Source organism: Mytilus galloprovincialis, chromosome 14, assembly GCF_965363235.1.
Source record: "Mytilus galloprovincialis chromosome 14, xbMytGall1.hap1.1, whole genome shotgun sequence".
Lineage (NCBI taxonomy): Eukaryota > Metazoa > Mollusca > Bivalvia > Mytilida > Mytilidae > Mytilus > Mytilus galloprovincialis.
Window position 1 is genome coordinate 15,445,349 of NC_134851.1, and position 23,420 is coordinate 15,468,768.

General features: G+C 31.1%; 2 protein-coding genes across 4 annotated transcripts in view; one reads left to right on the forward strand and one right to left on the reverse strand.

Moving 5' to 3' along the window:
- The window catches only part of LOC143058785 (uncharacterized), a 163,793-nt gene that overhangs the window by 95,214 nt on the left and 45,159 nt on the right, over positions 1–23,420 (reverse strand). The window lies entirely within an intron of this gene.
- LOC143058860 (uncharacterized) lies at positions 16,334–23,145 on the forward strand. Of its 2 annotated transcripts, XM_076232342.1 has the most exons (5): positions 16,334–16,395; positions 18,628–18,717; positions 19,357–19,703; positions 21,363–21,552; positions 22,492–23,145. In XM_076232342.1, the coding sequence occupies exons 2-5, from the start codon at positions 18,708–18,710 to the stop codon at positions 23,112–23,114; spliced, it is 1,170 nt and encodes a 389-aa protein (XP_076088457.1). In that variant the 5' UTR covers positions 16,334–16,395; positions 18,628–18,707; the 3' UTR covers positions 23,115–23,145. The 2 variants fall into 2 exon arrangements, with proteins under 2 accessions (XP_076088457.1, XP_076088456.1); XM_076232341.1 differs by lacking the exon at positions 16,334–16,395 and having other exon boundaries at positions 18,610–18,717.

Genomic DNA, 23,420 nt, shown 5'->3' on the forward strand with positions numbered 1-23,420 from the left:
CTCACAAGAGGGGTGGTTATCTGTGAAGACCATGTTAACATGTAGTAATAATCTATAACCAATTTATCTAGATACCTCAGACTATTAAATATAACTTAAAACCAGAAATATGACTTACATGTCAAAGTTTATCATAACCATTTCCTTTGACATCAAAGTTCAAAGTCAGATACATCTTTACTCATTGATGAAGTATGAAAGTAACCTAAAGTTAACCTCATCTTCCACCCCAGGTAGCTGATTTTAATAGAGGCATACTGTAAAACATAGACAAGAGCATGGACTGGAAGTAAGCAACCTCAATCAGAGATAAATATTCAAAGTAAGATACATCTTATCTTGTGGAAGAAGTATGAAAGTAAACTAAAGCTTAAACCTCTTCTTCTTCCCCGGGTAGCTGATAATGGAGGCATACTGTAAAATGTATACAGGGACACAGGCTTAACTTATACAACCTTTCGAGATAATTATTCAAAGTCAGATACACCTAAAGTTATTGATGAGGTATGAACCTTTTTTCTATCCCAGGTAGCTGATTAGATTTTGAGACATATTGTAAAATATAAGACAGAAACACAGACAGGACTTAGACAACAACCCTTTAACATCAAACTTCAAAGTAAGATACATCTTTACTTATTGATGAAGTATGAAAGTAAACCTAGAATTGACCTCTTATTTTTTTACAGAAATTATGATGATTTAATTAGGATACTATTAAATAATTTAACCTGCTCCAGACTTGATGTGATATCTATGTTTTCAGGGGTGGATCCAGCCAATTTAAAAAAGGGGGGGGGGGGGTTGTTCCCAACCCAGGATAAAGGGGGGTTCCAGCTATACGTCCCCATTCAAATGCATTGATCGGCCAAAAAAAGGGGGGGGGGGGGGGTTCCCCCCTGGATCTGCCAATGTCTATGTTTTAGAATCTATCCTATTGTTGGTACATAATGTTTCTGTATGGGAGAGATCCATCATATTGTGCATGACCTTGTATATTTCAGTGTGTTAAACAATGATGAAGAATTAATGAGGATATCATTCCATTAATCTGCTCAAGACTTCAAGTAGAGACCATGCTTTAGAATCTTACTTATTTGGTACACATGTTTCTCTATGGTAGAAAACCATAATTAATTAAGTAATTTATTAATACACACAATCCCAGTGTGCTCCAGATTTAAGGTAGCATCAATGGTTTAGAATCTACCCTATTGTTGGTACATATGTTTCTGTATGGGAGAGATCCATCATATCGTGCATGACCTTGTAGAGTGCTGTGTTAAACAATGCTGAAGATTTAATGAGGATACCATACCTCATAGGAATGTATACAATGACTGAGGTATGTCTGTTCTGATCGATGGAAAGTGAAAGAAAAGCATCTGAGAAAACAGGTCACAAACAAAGAAAATCAACATTGGAATCTTCTCAAAATCAATTAGCCAAGCTAGTAAAAGTTACAACCTTGAGGGTGTAAGTAAAAGGTGTTAGTCCATTGGATGTACACAATTTACACCTTGATAGTTGGGCCGATACCTTGTAATGGTTAAACTGATAGCTTTCAATAACTAGAGGCTCTAAAGAGCCTATGTCCCTCACCTTGGTCTATGTGAATATTAAACAAAGGACACAGATGGATTCATGACAAAATTGTGTTTTGATGATGGTGATGTGTTTGTAGATCTTACTTTACTAAACATTCTTGGTGCTTACAATTATCTCTATCTATAATGAACTTGGCCCAGTAGTTTCAGTGGAAAATGTTAGTGAAAATCTTCAAATTTTATGAAAATTGTTAAAAATTGACTATGAAGGGCAATTACTCCTTAGGGGGTCAATTGACAATTTTGGTCATGTTGACTTATTTTTAGGTCTTACTTTGCTGTACATTATTGCTGTGTATACAGTTTATCTCTATCTAAATAATATTCAAGATAATAACAAAAAACTGCAAAATTTCCTTAAAATTACCAATTCAGGGACAGCAACCTAACAACCAATTATCCAATTCATCTGAAAATTCCAGGGCAGATAGATCTTGACCTGATCAACAATTTGACCTCCAGTCAGATTTGCTCTAAATGCTTTGGTTTTTGAGATATAAGCCATTTTGTCTATGGTGAACTTTGTTATGATGACTATTTCATCCTTCAAGTACAACATTTTGTCTATTGTGAACTGTGCTATAATGACTATTTCATCTTTCAACTTATCAAGTACAGTATTTTGTCTTCAGTGAACTTCTTTGTTATAAGTATGTAATACTACAAGTAGATTCCTTTGTATAAAATAGACACAGTGCCAATCTTAATGAAGTAATTGTTTGTAGAGACAACAGAAACAAATATTTGTAGTCATTCAGTTCATTGCATTATATCACTGAACTTTCATTATCATTAATTACATGTTAAATTATATTTATCCATTTAATATCAAGTAAAACAATCTTATTGGCTCTATGACAAACTTCCCTTTTATTTTCATCATAAAAAGGGGAAATAATTCATTGACTATATATATTTAATACTTATAGAAATAGTTGACAAAGCTCAATTTATAACATCTGATTGAGTGATATTATATAACAAAAATAGACACACATAGCTTATTTGAAACATAGATTATATAAAGTAGGGGTCATAACTCACATTTAACATCTGATATTATATAAAGTAAGGGCCCTAACTCATGGAACATCTGATATTATATAAATTAAGGGCCATAACTCAAGAAACATCTGATATTATTTAAAGTAGGGGCCATAACTCAGGAAACAGCTGATAGTATAAAATGTAAGAGACATAATACATTTAACACATGATATTATATCATTAAGGGGACATAACTCATTAAACAAATATTACTTATCACACCAAACAGCAGACATAACACATATTTAACTGACAAAAAATTAAAAACAGTTATCTTCTATCTTTATAAAATGCATAATGTTCAAAAGTAGTTTTCTGATTGTAAATTTTCCATGTCTATGTCAAATCTATCTGATTAAAAGTAAAATGATTTGAACCAAAGGTTAAGTCATATACAGATTCAAACTTTACATTTTCCACAAACTTCAGACACAAGTTTTATTAATGGCATTCTTTATTTATTGTAGTTTTGCAAATAGCTGTCTATGGTAGTATGAACTATATGTCTTAGAAGAGTTGCAGAGACAAGTCAAGATGGAGACATTGATTGATTGATTGATTGTTGGTTGCTTAACATCCAGTGGCAAATATTTCATGCATACGAGAACAAGTTCACAATAAATACAAAAGGTAGGTCTTGTCACAATAGAGGCCATCTGGGATGATAGTTGGGGAAATTTGAACTGCCACTGGAAAATGAGGGTATATTGGATAGGGACAGAAATTTTGCCTTGCAACAGGCCACCTACGGACCCCTCAAAGAGTTGTTGCAAGGGTTCTTAACGTGCAAAGAGCGTTGCACTCTCTTTACACGAGGCATCAGATTTAACATCCCCATCAAGATGGAGACATGTCTCAAAATGATATCTGAAATACAGTGCACATTAAGATACATGTATCTTCACATAAACATGGCTCTTATTAATCTCCATGTGTCAACACAGACCTATAAATAAAATTGGCATTTAGTTTTACATAAATATTTTGTTTTAGGTCTTCTTAATTTAAGTTAAATTTCCTACTTATGTAGACAATTATTATAAGTTTTCTTGTTGTTGTCCTCATCCAACTTGCCAAGACTTAATGTCTTAAAACTAGTCAAGAAATATACTCCAATATCATTTTAAGAATATTGATTGATTGTTGCTTACTTCATGTCCAGTTGAAAATATCTCATGCATGTTTAAGACAAATATTTTGAAGAGAAGTTGCCCCAAAATGTCAAAATGGACTGTTAATGTGATTGATTGGTTGATTGTTTGTATTTGAACACTTTAAAGCACCATATTTGGTCTATTTTGTAGAGGCCACATTTTAAAAGTGGAGGAAGCCAGAGTGTCTGGAGAAAACTATTGACCTTCCATAGAAAAACTGACAATCCTTAGGTCAATTAAGACTGCACCTGTTAATTTTGACAATTTAATTGAATAATATACCTTTCAATGCAGTGCACTTAATTATCTTCCCCCTTTCTTATCCCAATGTATTATCTCCTGATCTTTAATATGCATTCATATAGTAACCTATTATTCTATTAGGAGTTTCCTTCAATATCAATTATAATCAAAACTATATAGTGTATTGTTGTCACCTATAAATCTTATATCTGTCTTTGTAAGTTACTTCCCCTTCAATGCATTTTGTCTTGTCATTGTAAACTGATATCTTATAACAATCAGATTTAAAAGTGTCCTCTGTCTAAAGTTCTGTTGTGAATGGAATAGTTTTGATGTGGAACATTAGCTTACACCTAGTTGAAATATTAGAATGTTTACACCCTGAGTATATTCACACCTAAGTTTCTCATATTCATGATATTTGAATATCTGAATTATTTAATTTGAAAAAAAAATCATAAGGGAATTGTTAATTTAACATATTGTTCCAAATTACATCCTAATCTAAGTCATCATAGAAATGATTTTAGATTGATTAATTATTTTTGGCATTTGATAATGCCACTTTCAGCAATATTGGCTATTTTGTTGCTGTCAGTTTATATTGGTGAAGGAAGCCCAAGTGCACTGAGAAAACCAGGACTTTTTGCAAGAAACCAGACAATTGAGGTCAATTAAGATTTTGGTCAAGTGCACCTGCCATGTGTGTTGTTCTCCACAAGAGACCAACTGACACAGCAATGAAAAAAATATAAAAAAGCCTCAAAATAATTAGTACATGTATTACGTTTGCTCGTGTTTTTTTTTATATCTAAATGTCTAATTTTTATTTTGCAACTGTTATTATGACTTTTGTATTCATACAAGTTCACTACCATTGTTATGTCTTGTAGCACTCCTTTTTAAAACATCCCCTCTGAAGGGTCATAAAAAATTGATAACCTCTTAGAGATTGCAATTCATCCTTGCAATTGATTTAGCATATTTGTCAAGTCAATTCAATGATAATAATTACATTTATAACAAGATAAGAAAATGAAGGATGTATTTTCATTATAATATTTCAAAAAATATAATCAAAGTCATATCTAATCTGAAAGATTTAAAAACTTCTGATATTCCATTTGTTCAATGAAAAATTACTTTGAAAAGTTTTTTTATAACTTTTCATTAATGTTAAGTCATTCACAAGTGAAATGCGAGTCAATAATTGCTTTCTCCTTTGTAGAAAATTACCTTGATATTGAAAAAGGTTATTTCTGATAACTCTCTGGGGGCAATGTTAAAGTAAATCATATAGTTATCTACAAATGATACTAGAAAAAGCTTTATTGCAGATGAATAAAGACTTCATTCTATTCCACAGAAAAAATTGATAAAAAAAAGTAATTTCAGTTCAATTAAATTTTTTCCACCCTAAACACAAAATCATAAATCATGTTGTACGGGAGATAACTCCAACTCAATTCTGAGTTCAATATTCTAAAAAAATAATATAAAAATATTGATATAAAATTGAAAACTATTTACAGCTGATTTCCTAATGCTTGCAAAGTAAAACTTTGTTTGGCTTGCTTGCTTTGTTTGTATAATTGTTAATACAAGCTTTGTAAATAAGATTGACATCTTTAAACAGTATATATAGGCATTGTTTAACCTGAATATATTATATTTGAATTTAATTGGGTGTTATCCTATGGATTGTACAATATAAAAACCAAGCAAGCAAGCTAACCAAAGTTTTGTTCTACATGCATTAGGAAATTAGCTGTAATGTGAAAAAAATTAATAAACACAAAATATAATACCCTTGACAAGTTTAATCTATAGATGATCAAGTGATAAAAATGAAAGAAACATATTGTCTGAAGTGAAGTTTATTGAAACTTGAATATGAAAGTGGGAATTCCGCGAGATACACATCACATTAAAATGATAAATGTTAACGTACTTTTATCACAGTGTATTATGTGAAACAACAATTACATTTTATTGAGAGTCGACCCTGCATCACATAAGGTTTATAGTATCTATTTCAATATAAACATGAAACCTAATTTGCTGTTAAGTAAAGATACATAAATTAGTCCTATCAACTTTAGATTTGTTCTCTCCTCAATGTTACATCAACTCCTATTCTTTATTTACAAAGTTAAAAGATAAATGATAAATATCGTTTACAGCGTAATGACCCTGAAAACCTATATCCATCACAAGTCTCACTTAATGTGATTTTTTTGTAGTTTTATAACTGGCTGTTCACGTTGTAACATTAACCCTCATTTGTTACGTAAAAAGATACACTAAATAGATACATGATAAACGTCAGACAATGTTAATAGCTTATCAACCCTGAAAAGAAATATTGTTGATTATATCATCAGTTTATTTATATTCCTGCGATTTTGAATTCCGTCTATTTACTTGAAACATTAACCTTAATTTGATGTGTTAACATCTAACATGTTATAAAAGAAACGATAAAATCAACGCTGAACATTAAATGCATTGGATGATGTAATTTTGATTTTTCAAACTATTTTCCGAGATTTTAACTAAGCTATCAAAGTGCAGGTCATTAAGGTTGCTTCAAACAAATTTGCCGTTAGTTTTCTCGTTTGAATTGTTTTACATTGTCTTATCGGGGCCTATTATAGCTGGCTATGCGGTATTGGCTTTGCTCATTGTTGAAGGCCGTACAGTGACCTATAGTTGTTAATGTCAGTGTCATTTTGGTCTTTTGTGGATAGTTGTCTCATTGGCAATCATACCACATCTTCTTTTTTATATTGAAACTGCAAGATGAGTTCTATTTTACCTACATTTCGAACTATTTATAATTATGATCCCAAAAAAGATGCTTTAATCAAAAAAAATATTCAATTTTTTTTTCTGAAGGGAATAAATAAACCATAAAGTTACGCAATTGCAATCCAGCTTTTAGACCAGAAAATTTAGTTGCTTCTTAATAAAGGGAACTTTAACTTTTTAATAAATTACATGTTACCAAAATTAACAAGATCTAACAACAACACTGAAACAAAGTCAAAACCTCCACAAGTCAAAGTCTAAAAACTCGTCATTAAATATTCTACTTATTCAAGGTTTGGTTTATCTGAAGTCAAGGACTACATCAAAGTCGATTTGAAAAGCTCACTAGAGCTTGTGTTTATGTAGTTCATTGAATATCAACTCTAAATAAAAGTTTGAACATCAAGTCTTTCTGTTTCAATGTATATTGTTTGACACCTACTAATTACAACTATATAATTCCATTTGAAGATCATGGTTGTCATTTATGGACCAATGGTTTGTTTACTATGTGACTTATAATAATATGTTCTTCCTACAACTACTAACTATAACGAATCACAGGCCATATATGTCAAATCAAAAAAAAAAAAGAGAAGAAGGAATCATCCTGTATGTCTATGACTTAATGATGAGAAAATAATCTACCTGAATACCAAAACATTAACTTTTTTACACATTATAAATACAAAGATACAAAGATCTGATAATTTACATATTAACTAATTTGACTTTGTTCCTTTTCACATTAATTTTTTTAAGTTATATTTTACTTAGATCAAATAAGGAGATGTGGTATTTATATTGCCAAATTGACACAACTATGTATATCCATAAAAAAAAAACTAAGAACAAGATGTAAACAACTATATACTTATTCATGTAATTATGGAAAAGTGAAGCAGTTATATATATAGAGCCCAGGTGATCGTGTGGTCTAGCGGGACGGCTGCAGTGCAGGCGATTACAGTAGCATGGGTTCGAATCCCGGCGAGGTAAGAACCAAAAATTTGCGAAAGCAAATTTACAGATCTAACATTGTTAGGTTGATGTTTAGACGAGTTGTGTATATATATATATATATATATATATATATATATATATATAGACAAATTTACCAAGAATCATTTACACTGTAATTTTCAAGTAAAAGCAAAAAATAATGTCCTTGATTGTAACAGCCATTTACAAATATAGTATTTGTAAAACTATTGTGATTCATGCAGTTGGATATGTTCTGTTATTTCCTGGACATGTTTTCCAAATTGAAATGCTAGCTAATATAACTATATATCTCTATTGTAATATAATGAATGGTTCCATAATATGTTTTCCTTGTCTTAACAATCCAAACAAGGAAATATAACAAAAGTTAACAATATTATGTATGTTATGTAACTTTTACAACAATGATTTAGTGATAATAACAAACAATATATATTCTTAGAATCTTTTCTATTAAATGTTAGGATTTTTTTTAAATATTTATAAACTATAAAAGTGATTCAATTTTTTTTCTTATCTAAATACACTTTCAGATACATATCTAGTAAAAGAGGGACGAAAGATACCAAAGGGACAGTCAAACTTATAAATCTAAAATAAACTGACAACGCCATGGCTAAAAATGAAAAAAGACAAACAGATATATATCTAGTAAACTTTCCATGAATTTAAACAAAGATTCTTCCTTATGTGTTCCATTATTATTATAATATGTTATCTTTATATAGAGTTCTGTAAAACCCATCTAATTGCTTGCTGATCAAGTTTTTCATTAGACCTCTCTAACAAAACTCACTGTAATTTGTTTTACCACAATTTTATAACTAAACTTTGTTATTTATGCAAACATATTACATACAAGTTCTGAAATTTTTTTACAATTAGAATTCACTAAATATCAATGGCAGACAGAGTATGAACCAAAGGTGTTGAATTCTAAATATCACCTACAGGATATACTGTTATACACATCAATAATAATATAAAGTTACGGCATACATATAAATACATACCTTCATAATACTAAGTCATTGAGATGCATCATCAAGAATAAAAAAATTCAGTTGAAAATAGTCTGATAATAACATCATCAACCATATATATACAGTACACTCAATGTGGTTCAGTCACAATTACTTGTAAGAGTTTTTTCACAGTAACTGTTCGTGATTTAGGTGGTGTGGTGCCTCTTTAACAATACCTATATGCATATTCTCTGAAAATATTTCACTGGGCAATAAATCAGATTATTGTCCCCACAAATCACCAGAAATCACCAGGATTCACAGTGGAATCACTCCAAATCAACTACAGTGATGTTTGCATGAACCACTTTGACTGTACTGTAGCTATAATAAATATGGAAACGGAAGGAATTGGGACTTTATTTTGTCAAGTGGACCTACACTTCCCAATTGATCTGAGGTGGTAAAAAAACTATGTTATAATGATAGATCAAAGTAAAGAGGGAGATATAGCTCTTGAGAACTACTTGTTATAGTTTGAGTCATCAAGTAGACAGACACACAGCAAATATCATTTCAATTAAAAATATTCATTTTCTGAAATCACCAACAAAGGGAACTAACTGTAGTTGTTTTTAAATTGTGGCATTCAGACATAATAATCTGTATTGCTTATTCAATTACAGAAAGTTGAAGCATCTCCATAATACAGCTTCATACTAGATTTGCAGCTGACATTTCCCAATTCATTTTTATATAAATTTTTCACTCTTCAGTGTAAAAAAAAATTCTTTTGAAAATTGCATGTTCAGATAATTTTTCGGTAGTAAAAATGGCAATAATATTGCTCAAATGCAAAAAGAACTAATAGCCAAAAAGAAGTATAATGCATCAATCCAGTAGGTTAAATTTTTCTATGTGAAAAGAAACCTTTTTGGTGTGATTTTGAAAGTTTTAGATGGTTTCCGTCTTAAATGAAAGTGGCCGCATTCGTGTTCATTCTTAATATTGAAATGCAAGTTGCATTTGATGATAAAACATAACATATATAAAGGTTGAAGATGAACACGGATGCGGCCACTTTCCTTTTTGACAAAAAGCATCTGAAAAGTGACAATTTTTTGATAGATTTTTCATATCTAAGCTAGAATCGGAGCATTTTCAATGAGTAAATCAGTTAAAATCTTTCACATAAACTAATTGAATCAACTGAAATAAACACTCAAGTGTTTAAAAAGTGTCTAAAATCTCTCGTCAGATGAAATTGAAATTTGAGGCCAAAATCAGCCCTTACCAGACCTACTCCTTTGCAAAACAACAAAATCTATATAAGAGAAATAACTCCTGTAGATAGTTGTCTCACAATATCACATGACTAAATTGGACAGAAGTTACATACCATTGACATTGCGAACTTTTTTCCTTGATAGATTTTCTTTTTCCTTTTTAGCAAATTATCTAATAACGCTGACAATTATTCAGGCCAAAATATTGTAATAGACCTCAACAGTTCAAGAGTACCAAATCGTCATTTGACCTATAACCTTCCTGTAAAGACAAATTTAATTCTAATCTATAACAGCTCCTCCCCAGACAGATATTAACAGATATTAAACAATCGATGGATCTTTAATAATACAAGCATGTCATTGCCTTTAAAGTCCTGACACTTAGATTATTGAAAAATTTGATCGTTTTGCTGATACAAGAAGATATGAATTCCGCCTTTCATAACATTTTGACATAAGACAAATTTTTAAATTCGTCCTTTTGTCCATGAGCGATGTCATGATGTCGGGACTTTGTATATATATTTGCTCGTCAATTATTTGGATGAGCAGGTTACAGTTAGACTGTGCACTTACAGTATCGCTTCATTTAATACAAATTATACACTTGTTTATCTGATAGGGCTCACACTGAGGGCTCACATAAAATTTAGATAATTGGATAATTATGTCAAATCACTGGACTAATCATAACTGCATGTTTAAATGGTGAAAAGTAGGGTAGGGTAACTTGACACTGAACAATCATTTGAACTATTTGGAAAAATCATTGGGAACTCCTTTAATAACAGTATTGAAAGCATAGATAAATTATTTTGGCTAATCCTTAAGCCCATCATTCAAACTTTTTAAAAGTTGCTATTTCAGAAAACTGTCTCATAATTGTTGCTTACTTATTTACATGTAGATGTCTTGTAGGGATTTTTTTGCTGTCTCATTGACATTTATCCCCACATTTCGTTTTTCCTCAAAAAATTATTGTAAATTTTCAATTTTATAATCAATTTAAATATTTTAGTTTGGAGATATAGATAGAGTCTACTGCCACATTCTGAACATGCCACACTGGATAATTGAGTGTTCATTATCTCTATCTCCAAAAAATCAACTGAAGTTGTGAATTAAAATATCTTGCTCATCAAGGTAATTTTTAATGTCAGGAATGTAACAATTGAGAATTGAAATAAGGAATATGTCAAAAACAACAACCTATACTAAGAGCAGACACCAGTGATTGGGTCTTTTTTAAGATACACATGAAATAGAAATATCAGAATTCTGTTATACCATACTGACCACCCAGTTAAGAGACAGATATAGGGTGTGTTTGATTACCGATGTGACAAGTGTCATCATGATTTGTACTAGTCGGAGGTACGACACTATCAGGATCTATCAAGATCGTCTATATACCTTCCTTTTGTACACATGTTAATAATAAACGGAAGATATTTATCAGAAGTTAAAAATATAAACTAAAATATATTGATTGTTGTTGGTTGCTTTACGCCGCATTAGCACAAAAAGGCTATATCGCGGCGAGTAAAATATAAACAAAGAATGTACCTAACTTAAAGTTCATGGCTATAAGTAAATATCTGTATTGAAATACTTCCTTTTATTTCAATCTGAACTCTGTGATAATTTTCAAATTGCTCTATTATAAGCAATAACAAATATAACTATAACTAATTGATTTACGATCAAGGTCATTACAAAAACGTAAAATGTTTTATAAGTGTTTTTGTTTGTTTTTCTTCACAGATGTCGTCTCTATCTGTGGTGAATTTATGCGGTTATATTCCTATTTGTAAGGTGTTAATTGAGTCGGCAACTAAACTTTATTAACATACAAAAAATTCCAAATAAATAAAGCAGGGAAGCTATACAAGCAAGCAACTTTTGATGGTCCAAAAAACATTAGCGTTATAGGGTTATGCTCATGTTGAAGGCTGTACAGTGACCTATAGTTGTTGTAACACATCTTCTTATTTTTATATTGAAGCATCTAAAAATTCTTCATATTAACCTAAAATTCTGTATCTTCGCCTAGAGGAACTTAGTCACCAAACTTTAAAAAAAAAAAAAATTTGAAGCTGGATATTTTGTTTTATAAGATGACATATCAACTAACCCCTTGTAAATCTATCAAAACGACGGTCCATATAATGAATAAAAACACAGTACATGGACTCCTGTCAATAAGTAAGCGTTTATGGAATATGCCTTATTTAACACAACATCAATCTGACAAAAAGTATCCAATTAAAATGGGATCAATTACCTGGCCTTGGGAAATCCTACCATAGATGACATCAAAATAACATATTTAACACTAAATTTAAATTCCATAACTACAATTTACCTTTTTTTAAGTTGTTACCTTGAGTTTTGTATACATGTCAACCTGAGTTTTTCTATCTTAGGCACCCTACGGATGTGAAAATGATAGTGTTTGTGTCAAAAATACCACATTAAGTGTTGACACAAATGATATAATTTAAGTAACTTCTATTACCAAACGTTTCTATTGTGAGCTTGTTATAATCTAAGAACTTTCAATAAAAAAGTCATATGTTCAGAGATAAAAATCCCAACACTCATAATGATCATGCACATAATTTTTTTTCATTCAAAAAGCCTCTATCATGTAACTACTAATGATATCACTTAGAAATTATACCATAAATATGAAAACATAAAATTCATGTCCAAAGTCTTGACGCACATGGCTTTCAGTCTAATTCTATAGATGAAAAAAACTTAGAATCTGACACAAATCAGGTCAATCTCCCACAAATGAGGTCAACCATCCACTAATTAGGTCAACCTTCCATAAATGAGGTCGACCTTCAGTAAATGAGGTCAATCTTCCACAAATGAGGTCAACTTTCCACAAAGGGACCAACCTTCCACAAATGAGGTCCACTTTCTACAAATGAGGTAAATTTTTCACAAATTAGTTAAATCTACCGCAAATGAAGTCAATCCTCCACTAATGAGGCCAACCTTCAACAAATGAGGTCATTGTTACTTTCCACAAATAAGGTCAACCTTCCAAAATAAGGTCAACTTTCCACAAATGAGATCAATCTTCCACAAATGAGGTCAACCTTCCACAAATGCAGCTATGTAGGATTAACTTAATGGAATATTACATTGAAAATATCATACGGACTGTAAAAAAATATTTAATCAAGTAAAATAAATAACCAGTATTCCGGTTTATCAATGCAGTCATCATTTTACAATATACCTTTATTTTTATTTGACATGGTTTATTATAACTTAATTAGAACATAAATTTTCGGGTCAAATTAGTTTACACCTGAAACCTTGTTTTAACTTCAAAGGAATTTTACCTGTAGTGATTGAACTTGCAATATATTTATTATAAGTAGAATTGTTAGCTTGTTTATTACAAAATTATTACATGAAAATACAGTTATAATATTATGTAATTAAGCGACTTGAGAAGCTTTCATACCCCTATATATCAAAATCCCACTTCAAATTAATAATCTAGCTGTTATGGAAATATGTATTAAGAGTTGTTGACATAATTCAAGTCCGACATTTCTTTTATTCAGATATTTCAGATAAATCATAAGAAAATTAAGTACTTATTTAATTCCAAACAAAGCATAAAGGAAGAAATTTCTGGATCCATTTTGTCTACACCAGAAGACAAAGACAAAGACCAATAAACTCTCAGGAGCTTGTCAAGTAGCTGATCGACCAGTGTCAGATATCTTATAATGCAATAGTTTATAAGAAATCAAGAATCTTAATCATGCATGAGAAAGTATGCAAGACCACAGGATATAAATATATGTCTTGGGTAAAAAATGTGGTCTCTGACAAAACTCATGTTTAACCCAAGATGTGGCCCAGCCAAGATTACCAAGTCTATTAGTAGTCCTAAGATTGTCACTCAAGGTAGTACATAACACTACAGGGAGATAACTCTGTAAATATCAGCTGAACATTTTAATCATGTTCTATTGTTAAAGAAATATTAAGCTTCTCAGTGAACAAAATTAGTGCTTGTCAAACTGCTAATGAAATATTTCCAATAAAGTATGACGGTTCAATTTTTTTTAAATTTTCATACTTTTGTCAAATGATTAAAGAAAACATTTTGTCAAATTTTTATGAAAATTAAACCAGCCAAATAAATTTTAGTGTTTGGTACATCCTTCAGTTTACTCAGAGATCAGTATTAACATGATGCACTTCAAGGTCATATGTTCTGAAATTTTCTAAAAACAGTTTTTGTTTATAATGTATGCAACTATTATAACACAAAATAATGTCTAAGTTGGATATATATAAAACTATTTCAAGCCCTGGATGACTGAAATTAAAGCACAAATTACTAAAATTATTGCACCTTAGTAAGAGGGTGGTAATGGGGGTACCTTCATGACGAATAACGGTAAAAATTCTTGCCAAAGGACGTTATTGGTAATTTTTGGTGCATGACGATAAAACATATGCACTTTCTTTTTGACGATAAAAAAATCGAATGAATTGTTTCCAAAAATAACTGTAACGATAATTATTTGAGACCTCTGACGAATCTCGATATGGTTATTTTGACGAATCACGGTAAAATTTTAAACAATTTGACACTTAACAGTAGCCGAAAATGGCCATTTGAGGCCTGACGGTAAAAGGCATTACGTAACCCTCCTGTAAAAATATTTGGCTCTTTCAACATATAAAATTTAGGATTTTAAATTCTAAAAATAAAGTCTGTTTTACCTTATGTGTCTGAGGTATGATATTGAAACATTTTTGTGACAAAGTATTACCTTATGTGAAAATGTAACTGTTAATTTTTCTCTATTGTTTTTTCTTTTTTAGAAAACATTTGAGGTGTTTGTCCACTTTTATCTATCATGCCTATAAGATTTGACATTATAAAAATCTATTCACACACACATTGTGAAAAAGTCTAAAGCTATAACTTACAACTACAAAGTAACCTTACACTTAATAAATGTAAATCAACATTTCTGTAAGCAACAAGACATATTCTTTGATCTTACAAAAAAAAAGTCTTTAAAAATGCATAATAGTTTACCTTTCTTAAACATATATCCATCATTCAACACAATTTCTTTTAAGAACCTTTAAAATCCATTGACACATTCTTATAAATATTGATGTTTTGATTAACAAGTATTGCTACTATACATGTACATGTATCTACTTGATCTGTCCTTGGTACAAATTAGACACTATTATAATATAGGTGTAACACACATCAAATTCACAGCTGCTCATTAATGGGCATTAATCAAAGCCAATTAAGGAAATGTTTTTTAATCTGTTTTTTTAGGGGGGGGTTGGGTTATAAGGCATAGTGGGGTAACCATTTGATTTCTTTTTTTTCTGGGTGCATGGGGGAGAAAAATTTTGAAAAACAGATCAATTGGTATTGTAAGAACTGACAGGATCAAAATGAATATTCCACAATATCAATTCCAGAACACGGGGGGGTAACTTCGATATTTTCTTGGTAGGGGTGTGCCATTTTTGCCTTAAAAAACGTACCCATTTTAATATAACATTCACTGAAATTCAGTACCTATAGTTATATAATTATTTAAGAAAGAATGACCTATACTTATATACAATATTTAAAATATGACCCATGCTTATATAAGCACTAACTCATCGGTGTTCATTTGGGAACTTATTTGAAAGCACTTTGTTTGAAAGGTGAACTTTCAAATGAATTGATTTAATTTAATATAATAACTGACCATTAATAATGTATGATTCTCAATAGCATATTTATATATGATATGTAGATCATACCCCAAATCAATATATATATCATAGGAAGTCATTAAAAAGGAGAGTCATTTTTATATAAAATCTCGCAAAATTATGACCCATATTTTTGGCACATCCCCGTATACCCAATAATAGGAAGTTGACCCCCCGTGTTCCAGAATCAAATGCGTACACGACAAATTAAATATATATATAATATAACTGCAAGCGTTACAGCTGAAAATGATTGATCAACTAGAATACCCCCCCCCCTCTTTTTTATTTATGCTGAATTTTAAAAAGTCAACATTGCAGGTGTCATGTAAACTTATAGACCCACCAAAATCTGCAATGTATTCTTACAATGACAATTATTACATAAAATTTTGTAAAAACATAATTTGACTTTTATGTACCTAAAATGTGATGTCATCAGTGTTTTTGACACTGGAACTGAGTCAAATTTGCAGTGGAAATTTGGAATCAGGTAAGGAACAAGTCCAAATAATTATGGCATATTGTATTATTTGGACTAATATAACTAATGCACTCTTTCCAACAAGCATCAGACATTCCTTAAATTCCAATGTTATGAAAGTTCAAAACCAAGTGGGTACCTCTATAATTGGGGTCTAAGCCTGACACGGGATTGCCGATTTTTTGTAAGCGTGACACGTGAAAGTCAAATTATTGTGTCATGAAAACAGGAAATGAGGTCTACCCGGGAAATGACAAAAAAATGAGAATTGCTTACGGACATAGTGTAAGCTGGATACGGGAATCTGACAAAACAGTAAGCGGGATCCGGGATCGGAACCCCCAATGAGACCCCCAACCAAGCCAAACAAGCTTGGATCCACCCTCAATATTCAATGTTTAAACCTTAATAGATTACCATCAGTATTTTTAAAAGGTGAAAATTACAAGTGGAAAAAATCAGCAATCAAAAATATTTCTGGAACTAAATGCCAATTACTGGTTTTTTCTCATGCATGTGAACATTAAAATACGGCAATGATTTCTGCTTATTGCAATGCATGTCTTTATAAGTGTCCTTTAATTAAAGATCAAATATCTCAAATGTATAATTAGTCAACTGCATTTTGCATGGTAAATGGTTTGAAGCACTTTAATCATCTCAACCCTACTTTACAAATTTATACACAAGAATAAACAAGGTGCAAAGTGGTAATAAACATTCAAACTTAAAACCACATCAAGTCTATTTTCAAGTTGTTTTTCATTCACAAAGATGATTTTGATTAACAAGTTTATGAATGAATTATATAAAGTTCCTGTGAGATTTAGTTCTGAAATTTTTTGTTGATTACGTAATTGTATTGCTTTACCATAAAATGGAATAAATAATGATAAAAACAAATCATGTCTATTTTCAAACTGCATTAATTATATAAATATATACTTTATTCTGAATAACCTCTGAGTGTCACTGTGTCACATTGCTCAAATATTCCTTTAGTTTCACATGGCTTAAACCACAATATAGAATGGAAAACAAGAATTTACTGTTACTTTGGATTACTACCAGATTCTCAGTAGAGTGCAGCAGATTTTTCATAAAAAAAAAATAATTAAAAAAATAGAATGTTTTTTCTGCTTGCTTGACCTTCACAATGTTCACATTTTAGTGCAAACACCATTTATGTTTCCATCCATGGTCTAAAGGCATTTATTCCATGCATTCTGTAACATTTTACAAGTGTTTCAAACACCTCACATATTATTAGCTGTAATATATGGTAACTCTGTTTTACATATGTTTCATATAACCGCATCAGTTACAAGTTAACATTTAACAAAAGTTCAAAAAAAATTTTGAGATAAAGGTCAATTTCATGTGTTTAAAAGTTTAGGTAGATTTTGATAGATAAAACTCAAAAACAATGAACAAACAGGACTAACCACGTCAAATGTGTTTTTAAATTTCAGGCATATTTCAGATAGTCATGGTAAAAAACAATTGTTTTTTGTTGAACTGAAATTCTTAAATATATCCTTAATGAAGACAGGAGCACTATTTTACCAACTAGCTTCAGCCATTCTTAATATTCCAAAGCTTATGAAAGTTCTAACAAAGCCATATCCCATCTCTAAGTATTTTTCTTCACTTTCACAGCAATTTTATTCTATTAGAATTTCATACTTTTTCCAAGCTTAAATGCATTATTTCTTTTTTCTATGCTTAAACAAATTATGTAATTTGTTTTTCAATCTCAATTTGCTAAGTACCCCTGGATCACATGCATGTGTATAGCACATGAATATATCAAAGTAAAAGTAGTTTCCGCAACATGGTTAATATCAATGTGTTTAACCAAGGGAAAACTTCTAATGGACCAATCCAATTCAAGTATTTGTAGATATGCAAATCATTTATGAATTAGTAGTAATCAAATTTTGTTTCAACATAGAAGAGGAGTTCAAAGGTCTTGTTTTCAATTTTCAATTGAGATAATCATTTTATGATCTGTAAGAAAAAAAAACCTGAAATGATCGAGTAACCTTTTAAATTGATGTCAAATAAACTCTGCTCATTGTTGAAGTCTGTACAGTAACCTATGTAACCTATAATTGCTAATTTCAGTGTCATTGGTCTATTGTGGAGAGTTGTCTCATTGGCAATCATACCACATCTTCTTTTTCATATTTAACAGTAATTGAGATTAATTTACTTATATTTTCTTGTGTTTCAATTTAGTTTTGGAGCCAGAGTGTGTTATATTGTACCTAACAAAAGCAATCATATTAATCTGAAATAAAAGATACTATTTCACCATTATGGCAGAAGGTAAGCTTGTTATAGTTTACATAATTTTACTAATTAAAATCATTATAAAGATAAGGCGATGTGGTAGGATTGCCACAATGAGACAACCAGACACAAAAGGACCAAAGGATGGATATTTTCTTCCATCACCAAATTGCATCAATTAAAGAAACAACTAGCTGCATATTGTGACTTCCAGCTGATATTTATAGGTTTCATAATGAGTGATTATATATAAATCATAGGATATCTTTTCAAATCAGGACACCTTACAATAAGACAATTTACAATATAAATTAATAAGTAATGATTTGGAATCTGTTATTCATCCCTATGGCCTATAATTTTGTATATATATATAAATATATGTGACTATCTCTTATACAAAAATTAGCAGGATCTGCTTACCCTTCTGAAGCACCTAAGATCATCCCCAGTTTTTGTTGGTGTTCCTGTTGCTTAGTCTTTATTTTTCTATGTTGTGTCTGGTGTACTATTATTTGTCTGTTTGTCTTTTTCTTTTTTAGCCATGGTGTTGTCAGTTTATTTTCTATCTATGAGTTTGACTGTCCCTCCGGCATCTTTCGTCCCTCTTTTAGAATTTGTTTGTCTAAAGACAATATTGAGTTCAAATTATCATTTTTGAACTATCCATTTCAGGTGGATATTCTGAATCTCACTCAGATGAAAGCTATTTAAAAGACAACAATCTATATACTATAAAGAGATCAACACAGTGCTCATCAATTACCATTACATTCAGATTTCATGAAATTTACTCAAAGTTTGAACGCATTATTTTCAAGCAATATCCTAGGAATCTTTTCAAAAGGCTGAAAGAAAACCATCCTAATCAAATTTTGCACAGTTTTAAAAATACAAATGGAGAAAAAGTTAGTATTTATACTCTCTCTAAGTCAACTATAACATTAGTAATACGAGGAAAAGGATGTAATAAATGGTTGGATAAAGACTTTGGTGAATTTGGGAAACAACTGCATAAAGAGGTAAACTAATATTTCCAAGTTTTATGATACAAAATAACTTGGTAACAGGCCAAAGGGGTTGTAAAACTGAACCAAGTATACCAAATATGAAATGTTTGAAGGAAACACCAAATCAAGTGGGTTGCATTCTGGGTCGAAGCACAATAATCAAACTCAAAATGTTTAAGACTGAAAGGCCAGATGTCTACGGGGAACTTAATTGTCATTTCAACCAATAATGAAGTAACATATTTGTTACATATGGAGGAAGTTATTTTTTTCACAAGCAATCAGCATTCCCATGAGAACCAACTGTACCCCTTTTCTTGCCGACTTGTTCCTTTATTCATATGAGGTCATGACTTCATACAGAAATTTCTTGGGAAGAAAGAAAAGAAGTTAGCAGCATCCTTTAATACATTTTCCACTATATCAATGATGTTCTCTAACTAGATAATTCAAAATTTGGTAACTATGTTGTACAAGTCTATCCCATTAAATTTAAGATAAAAAGTAAAATCACAAAAATACTGAACTTCAATGAAAGTTCAAAAGGGAAAGTCCCTAAATCAAATGGAAAAATCAAAAGCTCAAACACATCAAACGAATGGAATACTCCTGACTTGGTACAGTCATTTTCTTTTGTAGAAAATGGTGTATTAAACCTGGTTTTATAGTGCTAAAACCTCTCACTTGTACAACAGTCACTTCAAATTCCATTATATTGACAACGATGAGTGAACAAAACAAACAAACGCAATAGGTAAACATGGCAATGATAGGGTAACAACAGCAACACAAACCCCACCAAAAACTGGGGGTGATTTCAGGTGCTCCTGAAAGGTAAGCAGATCCTGCTCCACATTTGGCACCTGTGATGGATAAAGGATACACCAGAAACAGTCAAGTCTGCCTCATATCTTGACTTACATCAATGAGGTTCAGCTGAAAACAAAACTTTACCACAAAAGAGACCTCTTTGATTTCAGCTTCCCAATTATGAACTTCCCATTTCTATGTAGCAACATAACAGCAGCACCTGTATCATGAAGTATTATATCTCCCAGTTGATACAAAATTCTAGGGCTTGTATTTCCTATCATTATTTCCTTGACAGAGGGTTTATGCTCACAAGGAAGATATTAAACCAAGACTTCCAAGTGCTAAAGTTAAAATCATCCCTTTGTTAATTTTACAGACGCCATCACAATTTGGTTGCCATTTTGGAACAACTGTTTCACACATGATATAGTGAATATGTTCAAAATGCGTAAATACATTAATTATCCCATCCCTTTTCCGAAAGTGACCTACCAAATTATGCTTATAATTAAGTTTGTACTAACATGAGCAACAAGATAGTGCCACATTGTATGTGAAGATGTGCTTATCCTTCCTGAGCACCTGAGATCACCCCTAGTTTTTGATTATAATTATTATAACACCTATACACAATAATGTCATATAATAATTTGTAAAATATAGAGGCATAATATTGTCAGCATCTCCTGCTTCACTGGTGGCACCCATAATATTTTTATAAGATTCATTTCTGATGATCAGCCATCTTAAGTAAAGTTGAAGTGGATGTCATATTTTGTAAAATTTTCAAAGGGATGACTTTCAGTTCACCTTTAAGATACAAATATTTATTAAAACTGTACAATTAAAAATTTACAGTATTATCAAAGTCAAAGACCACAACAGCCAATTGCTATTCTACAAAATACCCCTGAACAGATTGTAGAACCAAAATTACAGCAGTCAAAAACTGGACAACAACCATCAAAAGATGTGCCAAGTCAACAAGAGGAACAGGGGCAACACATTTCAAAGCAGCCATCAGCTAATACTATTACATCACAGCTAGGTGAGACAAAATAATCAGGCTAAATATAATGTTTTCAATTATTACAAATTTTTTATCTCCAGATTTTAAAACGATTCGTCAGGTTACCTTTCCACTGGTTAAGACATCCTGGGAAGAGTAAAAAAAAATGCAAGGTTTTCGCGATGAATGAAAATTGGTACCCACGAAAATTAATGAATCCACAGTATATATATAGGTATTGGCAGATTGTAGTAACAAACTTACTAAGTACCTGACCTTATAACTTACCATTTATACCAGTAATATATAGATTATGTTTAATGAAATCAAAGGCGTTTCTACAGACATGGGCATAGCGAACAAGTTTGGGATACAGTTTGGACAGTTGGTATTGATGTTTATATTTGATTTATTTAGAGTAAGTTCCCTTGAGTTCATTTAGAGAATTCTTGAATATTTAACCCTTTCCTCCATAACAATGCCTTTTGACGCCTGTGTAGTACCTAAGTTGAAACTCTTTGACTGTGAAATGTCAGCATCCGACTTGATAAAATTTGCATCCAATATGAAAAGATGTGTATACATAAGAAATTCTGACTTAAATTTATTTGATGAAATATTTGTTTTTTCCCAATGCATTACAATACTTTAAAGCATATTTTCAACATTTTATTGAAATCAAAGTTTGCAACAAAAAAATCCATTGACAAAAGGGTTAATGAAAAAATATCATCTGGAGAAACTGAAACTAGTAAGTTTTGTTGAATTTATCAATTAAAATGGAAATTAGACAGGTCTTTACTTCAGTAAGTAAAAAGGAATAGTACTAACAAATGCAAATCATACTGAATTAGCAAAGAAAAGCATAAAATAAAAGACAGAAATACAACACCAAGGACAGTCTGTAAGTTACTCTAAATTTGTAATTAAATATATTTTATAATTATCTAAATCAACACATGCTTTTATTTATTTCAGATAAGAACTTCAAGTTAATTGTATCACCAGATGAACTTCAAGAAATCTTTGCACATCCATATTCTTATTATAGGAACCCAGCACTGTGGCCAAAAACAACAATTCTATTGTATAAATACGGCTCAAATGCAACCACTAAGTTTGTGGACATTCCTGAGGGTATTTGGAGAAGAGTAAAGAATAAACCCGGAAAACATGCCGAATCTATTATGATAAGTGATTTGGAGGCAATTCAGGGATATCTTAAACAACAGCCAGATTACTCTAGAGGGCGTTATAAAGGTATTCATACTGTGGAAGTCATACTAAGCTATTCACCATGTAGTAATTGTTCGACTAAATTATGTGATTTGAAGAACAGCCTGGAACAAGACATTAGGGCTCCTGAAGAAGACCCTGATGAAACAGAAGATGCTATTTCCCAACTTAATAAACAAATTGCTGGCTTAAGAATGACCGATATAAATTTTCAAATTATTTTTTCAAATTTTTATCTGCACCGTGATGAGAAAAACAGGGAAGGTTTGATAAACCTCTCCAGAAACAATATAAAACTTGATATCCTGACAGGCGAAAAATGGAAATACTTTTACATGGCCATTCTTGGATTTTTTACTAAGTAGTCACTGAATCTTGAAAATGAGGTCAAGGACAATGGACATATGACAGACAGAAACTTGGTAACATAAGGTATATATATATATACAAATGATATATATACAAAGTATGAAGGATGCAGGTCTTCTACCTTCTGCAAAATCAAACTTTTAAGAAGTTTAAGTTAACACAGCCGCCGCTGCCGGATCACTATCCCTATGTTGAGCTTTCTGCAACAAGAGTTGCAGGCTCTACAAAAAAAAAACTGTTTAAAGAATTAATTCATAAATTGGAGTTTGACATTTTTATAATAAACCAAAAATTAACCTTTA